The 9,188-nt window shown below is 39.7% G+C and overlaps 1 protein-coding gene across 2 annotated transcripts; it reads right to left on the reverse strand.

Annotated features, from left to right (window-relative positions):
* Positions 1-290: 290 nt before the first annotated feature.
* On the reverse strand, positions 291-5,064 carry LOC125207582 (homeobox-leucine zipper protein ANTHOCYANINLESS 2-like). 2 transcript variants are annotated; one of them, XM_048106983.1, is made up of 9 exons: positions 4,354-5,064; positions 4,101-4,282; positions 3,911-4,028; positions 3,282-3,830; positions 3,103-3,204; positions 2,802-3,005; positions 1,635-1,809; positions 1,178-1,548; positions 291-836 (listed from the first exon to the last, which is right to left on the reverse strand). In XM_048106983.1, exons 1-9 carry the CDS (start codon positions 4,510-4,512, stop codon positions 510-512), a joined length of 2,187 nt encoding a protein of 728 aa, XP_047962940.1. In that variant the 5' UTR covers positions 4,513-5,064; the 3' UTR covers positions 291-509. The 2 variants fall into 2 exon arrangements, with proteins under 2 accessions (XP_047962940.1, XP_047962939.1); XM_048106982.1 differs by having other exon boundaries at positions 4,101-4,285.
* Positions 5,065-9,188: the final 4,124 nt, after the last annotated feature.

The raw sequence follows: 9,188 nt of genomic DNA on the forward strand, positions 1-9,188 counted from the left end.
ATCTTTTTTAGATACTTTGAATATAAACTTATTTTTTGAAAGGGTAGTACATATGTGTATGATCTCAAAACATTTTTGGCTCTGTTATTTAGAGAATGCGCGCGTATAATTAAATCCATTTTATGAAAGACCAACTAAATAGTTTTAGTAACCGACGAATGTAAGAATTTTTATCAAATTCACACAGTTAGATAAATTATGTTCTTAATTAAATTACAAAAGCTTATCAAATTGTGTTATTTGAGAGTATGTCAAAATTCTTATTCAACTATAAACAACATCCAACAAACTTGGTACGTAATTGAAAAAAATTGTTAATGAGTGAAAAAGGAAGAATGAATCAAGTTTACAGAAAGTGGGTAGAGTCAATACCCGAACCAGCAGCATTGTGCCGCACCACCACGGTTCGTTCTTGACTCATCCCCTCAATCACACAATCGAACAACTCACTAATACAACACGTTAAAATGTAGTACTACTCTCAAAAGAAAAGCGAAAAATTGAAATCATCAGCTCTCGCATTGGAGGGCGGCCTTGATCTTTTGAACGGTGCACGTGATTAGGTTATTCACCGTTTCCACCGACTCCACCGTCAGCTTTGCCGTCGGGAGGCTGTTCACTAAAATCTGGAACGCCACCGTCAGCAGCGACCCGCTTACACCATCGGGTACGATCGCGAATCCCGACGGCAGCAGCGCCACGTATGCCGAATCTCCGCCGTTCATCACCACGTGCATCGCTGGGATGTCCACCGGCGCGTACACCACAAGCGAACCCGCCGCGTCGATGCACGTTTCCTGCACTATCAGCATACTGCTCTGGTTCGTGTTCACCGCCTGCCAACAACATACGTCATTGTAAAAAGTTCATGTCACTGTCAACGCATAAATTCACAATTCCAAGATTCACAAGTCAAATATAAATATTTTGACTTTTACTCGATCATAATAACTAGATGCTGAAAAATAGGACAAATTGTCCCACCTAATCATACCCTTTTCTATAAAACACAGTCCTGATTCGCCATGATCTCATGGGTACATGCGTCATTTTACCTATTTCGGGCTCTCTATTATTTTCACCTACGCATTATGCATACAACAAACACATTGGACCACTACATGAAATGTGTTTTGTCCTACTACTTAAATCGATTAATAAAAAAAACAGGACTTACACTAGCACGTAGCAGCGAGACACAATTGCCATGGTCTTGGCCCTTGGCAATGTGAGCCATCTCCTGCATGGGCCCACCGTTGGAGAGTATATCCCACTCGCTCCTCAGTTGCTCATCGCGGAGGAAGTCGAACAGCCTCTGAGGAGACACGGGCAGCCACACGGAGGTGGCCGCGCTGAGCACGATCCCGGGTGGCTCCCCAGGGTCGTCAATGCTCTTGCGGGTCATGACCTGCACGTCCTCGTCCACGTTCTCCGTCTGCAGCTTGTTCCACTTATGCACCGACGACGCGCACACGCCAGCGCAGAAGTTGTTGGTCATGCGCTGGGCCAGCTTCAGCATGCTCCGCCTGCCGCCTGCCGTGATCGCAGCTGCATGCCACAGAGATCAACTCATTTGAAACATATTTTTATATAAAAATGCATGCATAATTACAAAGATATGGAGGGGCGTCTACATGAATGATCCCGGGCGGGCACTGTGGAGGACATGAGGATGGCGAGGCACTCGCACTGGCGTTGGAGGGTGGCAACCCACCGTTGGGCACCGAAGCCCATGCCGGAGCTGACCAGTGGCCGGTAGAGCTGGTGGACAACGCTCTCATCATACTCGATATGCTCCACCCATGTGACCTAGTATATGTCAAAGTTCAAGGCTCCATGTTCAAAACAAAATGTAACCCCACAAAATAATTTTTTGCTTGCAAGTATAATAATTAGAGACAAATAGGAGTAGTTACTAGTATAGCAGTATTAGTTACTCCCTATAGTCCCCATTAAATTTCTCATATTTGACCGGTGTGGATTTAAAAAATTGTTTGACTTTGTGAAGAAAAACGGGTAGAAAATATTTAGTGAAATGTGGACATACTACTATTAGTTTCATAATAAATTGGGGTTTAGATTATTGGACTATAGGTCTAGATTAGATGCTACGTGTCACATGCAAACAAGAATATGAGTGTTGAAATTTGACTAAATAGTGGCCATGTAGAAAAATGAAGACATGATGAGGCTGGAACCGAGTAATATATAGTCTTATCGTATCTAATAATATTAGTATTATTATTAATAATAATATACAGTAGTTAAAAGATGGCGGGGATCGAGACAGCATCTGAAATCGTAATTAGAAACATCAAATGCTTAGTTTTATTCTACCAACCTTTGATCACACGCATTTACTGCTAAAATCATAAGAAAATTAATGTGTCCCAAGGCGCAAAAAGAGGCTTCCATCCATTATTTTAAGCACCCTCGACTGCCTCATACTATTAGTCTCACGAGAAGCATCTTGTCTACCATTATTTTATCACACTTTAGGAAGGTTCCTTATCGAATTCAAGTCATTACATTTTCTACACTCTTAAACAAACAAACAAATAAGCTTAGATTCTTCAACAATTCACACACAATGTGTGTGTAGGTGGTGGTGTTGGTTGAATGTATTGAAGTAAGTTGCTCCAAGCCTCCAACAAATATCACACATTATGCACCAACTCTTGAGAGACTCAATAAATGTGCAAGATTTAATTTTAAAACAAGCACGGAGTTATGTAAATTGCAATAAGTGACAAGGAGCAAAATAATGGGGGAGAGAGCAAAAAAAGTGGAGTACTATTCACCTTGGAATAGCCATTAGGCATATCTTGCACCAAGCAGCCAGAGGGGAGCCTCCGGCAGCTGGGGAACGCGTGAGCCTCCCGGATGTTGTCGACTGACACGTCCACGACAGCCCAAACGCCCTCCGCATGCTGCTTGCAGAACCGGAGGAAGTTCACCTCCCTCACCGGCACCAACGGCGACAGAACTTGAAGTGCAGCATTCATCTAAACAACATACATAGTTTTACATATATAAGGCCTAATGTGGATTTGATTAATTAAATAAATGACGTGTGATTGATTTTATGTAGTTATCAATTACCAGTTGAAGTGCACCATTCCTTGTTCCACCCACGCCACTAGAGATGACTTGTGTAGTTGAGGTTCTTGCAATTAAACAAGGAAACATCTCGGCCCATTTGTTCTGTCAAAAAACACACAAAATGAAATCAAACCAAGGCTCAATCAGATTGATCAAGATTCAATTTTTATTTGACTCACAGAGTCCATCAATGTCTCAACGAGAGCTAAGCTGTTGATGATGACCATCCCGATCTCCCGAGAGGCCTCGGTGACGAAGCCGCTGGGCTTCATGCCGATGCAGGGAGAGGAAGCTCTCAAGTACTCTTCTTGATTCAACATCTCTCTCCCACCATCCAATCCCCTAATCCAAAGCGGCTCCTCACTTTGAGCCATCTTCACCAACTCATCCATTGCTGCCAACGCCAGCTCCAAGTACATGGACTTCTCCACCGGATTCACGGGCTTGGGCAGCGGGCTGGGGATGACCCCGAGGTCCAAGGTGGAGTTGGGCATGGGGCGGCCAAGGAACTTCCCGGCGAGGGCGCAGACGCGGTCGAGCTCGTCCTTGAGGCGGGCATTCTCGATCCTGATGTGCTGCTCCTCCAGGGAAACATCGCCGATCACGGCGGGGCCGCCGCAGCTGGTGCACATGGGGTTGCGCATCGCCTCCCTAATCGACATGTTTTCTGCTCGGAGCTTGTCGTTTTCTTGCCGGAGAATCGAGTTCTCGTGCCGCTCGAGTTGCGTCTGCAATGAGCGCATTGGCCTCAAATTCTCTTCTCCCTCAAAAAAAGCAAAAAAACACAGACACACAGTGAGATGACTACCTTCATCTGGGTTCTTCGATTTTGGAACCAGAACTTGACCTGTTTGATATCGAGAGAGAGGCGTTTGCTAAGCTCCAATCTTTGCTTTTCGTCAGGGTGAGGGCACTCCTTGAACAGTCTAAAAACAAGGAATCATCAAAACCAAATCCAAAAAAAAAAAAAAAAAAAAAAAAAAAAAAAGGAAACGTACGACTCGAGCTGTTGGATTTGTTGAGGAGTGTGTCGGTGGTATCTCTTCTTCCTCAGCGGTTTGTCGGCGGCGTCTTGATCATCACCAGATGCGTCGCTGCCAGATCTGCTCTCGGGCTCTTCGTCTCTGCTCCTTCTCCCACCAACATTGTTCGCAATCTCTCCTTGCCCCTCCATGCTCGTCTGCTGCCATCACCACATAAGCATAAGCATGCTAGAGAAAGAGAGAGATAAATAGAGAGGTTACAACTTACTAGGGCTAGAGAGAGGCCGGGAGAGTTGAACATGGGCTTGGCAGAGAGAGACTGAGTGAGGATTGCGCCGCCGGGCATGTTGTTGTTATTACTAAAAGCAACAATTCTTGCCCCGCCGCCACTACAAGAATTGTTATCGAGAAAATCCCCAAAATTCATTAAATCAAAATCCCTCTTTTGATTTGTTTCAAGAAATAGTATAAAATGTTTTGCAGAAAGTCGGAGAAAAAGAAGAAAGAAAAGAGGTAGAAGAGACACAAGGCCACAAATCCAAATGTCTCTTGCTGCCTCTCTGTGTGGTGTTCTTAGTGAGAGAAAGAAAGAGAAAGAAGGCAAGCCAAGAAAAACTCTTGTGTTTTTGCTGCTTTGCTCTTCCTTCTCTATCCCTCTCTCTCCTCCCCTATATCTCGCTTAATAAAAACTCGATCTTTTTCGAATGTGAAGACGAATAATCAATAGAAATTGGGGAAGAAAGAAAAATAAACACGTTGACAGGAAAACCTATAGTTTTCACAAGGAGCTTTTCTTGGTGTTCAAAGTTATCTCAATATCTGCATGCTTGACTTGAAAAAAGCTCCAACAAAAGCAAGAGATGGAGAGAGAGAAATAGTGAGAAAAGGGCTCAAAAAGGCTTTTGTATTTTTGGGGTCAGAAAGATAGAGTAGCTGGGAAGAAAATAACAAGAGATGGCAATCAGAGAAAGGAAGCGAAGTTAATATCCCAATTCTATGTGGATGCTTTGATGCCCACATATATATATACGCGCAGAAGTGGTAGGCCCTTCACCATTTAGACCATCCACGGAGGTTTGAAAATCGGCGTCCGTCCTTCGTGCCAGCGGCACGAACGAGCTCATCTACCACTGCAAGCTTTCCGTTCATGCTAGCGGTACAGCGCTGCTCTTAGCTAAGAGCACGTCCGTGCTGCTGAGCACCCTTATGTGGCGCTTTCTGATTGGCCAATGACTTAGCCGTTGGCATATTCAATTTTTTTAAAAAAATTCAAAATTAATTCGTTTTCTACCCACTTTTAATTTATTTTTTAATTTTTTCCCACAAAATTCACATTTTCATCTATAAATACCCTCACTTCAACACAAAAAAATCACATTCTCATCTATTCTATCATCTACATTCTCTCATTTTTTTCTCATATTCTCTCATCTAAATTTCCACCACATTACACAATGTCCGGCTCCGGCGATCACCCCTCCGGCAATCGCGGTTGAAACCACGATTGGTTCAACTCCGACTCATTCCCTAGTCCGGAAACGCAATTTACGGCCCCTCCTCAAATCCAAGGTTCGCAAGTTACGGGTTGCTACCGCCCTTACCCGGTGGACGACGAAAATGCCTCCGGGTTCGGGTGGGTGGACACCCGAACCCGGATCAAGAGGGAGCAGCAGCTCTACTTCTATTCCTACTTCTATTCCTACTTCTACTCCTCCTACTCGTGGCACCCACAACCCGTACAAACCGGGTGAGATGATGGCGATGTTCAAAGCCTACTTGGCAGTCTCCGAAGATCCGGACGTTGGCACGAACCAAACCGGGAAAACATATTGGTGGCGCATCACTTGGCTTTACAATGAAACCTAGCCGGGGGGAACCATCTATCACAATGATAGTATGGTGCGTAATTGCATCTTTAGATGCAACAACGCAATTGGTATGTTCCAGGGGTACTTCCAACAGGAAGAGCGGGCGGCGGGGAGCGGCAAGAGCAAGCTCGACATCATTAGTGCCGTCTTAGCGACCTACCAAAGCTTGGAGTTCAAAGCGTTCAAGTACCTCGCTTGTTGGTAAGAGGGGCGCCTTCATCCGAAGTATAGGGGCGGCGTAGTAGCATCCTCCTCCAGCTCCTCTAGCAAACGGTCGAGGTCGATAGCCCTATCCGACGGCGCCTCCGATGATGTGGCTACCCAGCTTGCCGGAACTAACTTGGGTAGCCCCGACGCTGGCCCGAGCAGTTCCCGCCGGCCGCAAGGAAGGAAGAATGCGACGGCCGCCCGCCGTCGCGTCCCGACTCCATCCGCCCCCGCCCCCGCCCCCGCCCCCGCTCCCTTCTCCTCCACCCTCGAACAACTCGTTGTGGGCCCTCTTGGGTCAACTCTATATGAACGATACGTTGAAAATGACTCCGGAGCAACTTGCAACACATGAGCAAATGATCCGGGGTCTCCCGGGGTCTCAAGAGAACATTGGGGATAGATGACTAGTCTTCCACCGGGGTATTTTTTAGTCTTTAATTATGTAATTTTTAATTTGTAGGATTTTTATTATGAATTTTTTTATTTTATGGGATTTTAATTATGTATTTTTATTTTTTAGGATTTTAATTATGTAATTTTTATTTTTTAATATATTTTTATAATGTAGAAATGTTTTAGTAATTGAAGTATTTAAATTGAATAATAGAATGGTAGGATCATTGAGCTTGTCCTTGCGGAAGAGCACGGATATAGGTGTTGTGCTCTTAGTTAGGGACAAGAAGTAATAGTGAGTCCGGATCCACTTCCACGCTCTTAGCTAAGAGCACGGATAGAGATGCTCTTACATTATATGCATCCAAATCCTCTTAATAAAACATCTCTTCCCTTACTTATTATGACTTCAGAATACATTTTATTTCAATTTTTTATTCAATTATAGTAGGAGTAATATTCATGACTCAAACATTCCTATAAGTCTCACCTTTTTATCTTGAATGAATTACATTTTTAAGGCTCTATACTTTTAGACGAACATTTACGGCCCCTATACTTGCAAAATATCATTTGTTGTTTCTATATTATACTAATTACTCGTTTCAAGTGCTTTTTCACTTTTTGACCAAATTTTTGGACAAAAACACTCCCAAAAGTTTAAAAGACATTTTTGTACACTCACTATCAATAAGTAGGTACACTTATTTTGATATTTATATTAATTTAGATACTTTAACTATGATTTATATTTTATTCGAATAATTTTTGTTTGGATTGATTATAATATAAAAAATACGCATAGTTTTAATCCTGGGTTTAAACTTAAATAAAGACGATTTATTATAAAGCACACATTCTATTTCAGATAAATCAATTGAAATGATGATTTATAAAAAGGGGGGGGGAGAGTTTCATATTTTAAAAATATTTAGAAATCACTAAAATATAGTGGCTTTTAAGCACAAATAATTTAATATTTTAATATTTTTCAAAAGTATAGAATTAATAGCAATTAAAAAAAACAGTATATTGCTATTATTTCATTTTTATTGCCAACTAGGTTGCTTCTTCCTGGCGCTCTCAAAAATCATTTTTAATCTCTGTAAGTTTATACTCTCACATATTCATTCCTTCTTATTCATTCAACGATGACCATTTACTTTTTTGCAGAATTTCTACAACGGCTAAACATAATTTGTAAAAATTTAGAAAAATTCTGAAGAAGAAAACTGGAAAAAAAAAAAAATTGGGTAGATGCTTAAGCCACACCCTTCCTTTTACCAGTTCCGCCCATAACCAATCCAAACAAAAATTATTCGAATAAAACACAAATCATAATTAAAGTACTCAAATTAACATAAATATCAAAATTAATTACCAACTTTTAGAGTATAAGTGTACAAAAATGCCCTTTAGGCTTTTGGGGGCGTTTTTATCCAAAAATGTGGTCAAAAAGTGTAAAAGCACTTGAAACGAGCAAGTTATATAATATAATGACCGCAAATGATATTTTGCAAGTATAGAGACCGCAAATGTTCGTCGCTGAAAGTATAGAGCCTAAAAATATGATTCACTCTTTTATCTTTTTCAATTTCTTTTGATGAGCATTTTAATAAGAATACATAATTTATTAAAATCCTTAAATTACATTTAAGTCAAAAAAATACATAATTAAAATACGAAGATTGATAGAATATTTAATTTACTTCTAATTAATACATTAAAAAATATTATTGATATTTCAAATTTCACAAAATTTATAAAAATCAAAACTCGGTTTGCTTATTTTCTCTATAATTTTAAATAAATTAATAAAATTACAAATCAAGCTTTAATTTTTTTGTGAATTTTATTAAACTAATTTTTTTAATGTATTATAATCAAAATGAACAATGTTAAACGTACGCCAAACAAGAATAGTGTTCACATAAATATATAACATATCCTTCATTTAAACATAATCATATTACTTACTTAAGGACATTAAAATTGTGGATCGTTGTCATGTAAAAGAAAATAAGGTCGTCCATAACTCATCGCTATAAATCTGAAATCTATTTCTTAAATAAATTATTCCTGAATCTCACTCTATTTTCCGCCTAATATCTTATTACTTATTTTTTAATTATTCATGAGGCCTTTCTTAATTTTCTATTCATTTTTTATTTTTATTTATTTATTTATATATCTTACTATTAATTTTTTTTAATCTAATTAAGATACGAGGTTCAATAACGAATATTCATAATTTAATTAAAGTTAAATTTATTAAAATATTAATTTAGTTAAACAAAATAATAATAATATTTTTATATTCAAAAATAAAAATAAATAAAAAAAGATAAAGGAAATCACAATAATAAAAACGTAATTAAAAAATAAAAACAAATATTAGAATAAATGAAATAAAAAACATAAAATAACAATAAAAAAATTCTAAAAGACGTCGGATGTGTGACCGACGAGGGAACGGATGCCTGCAACACGTCCATACAGCGTCAATCCCTCCCCGACGGGACAAAATTTGCTGATGGCCTGAAGAAAGAAGTTAAATATGGAGTAGTATTTTTCTTATAGTAACAGTAGATTATAGAAAGATTGAGATATAAATTTATATATTAATCCCTTC

Source organism: Salvia hispanica, chromosome 2, assembly GCF_023119035.1.
Source record: "Salvia hispanica cultivar TCC Black 2014 chromosome 2, UniMelb_Shisp_WGS_1.0, whole genome shotgun sequence".
NCBI lineage: Eukaryota > Viridiplantae > Streptophyta > Magnoliopsida > Lamiales > Lamiaceae > Salvia > Salvia hispanica.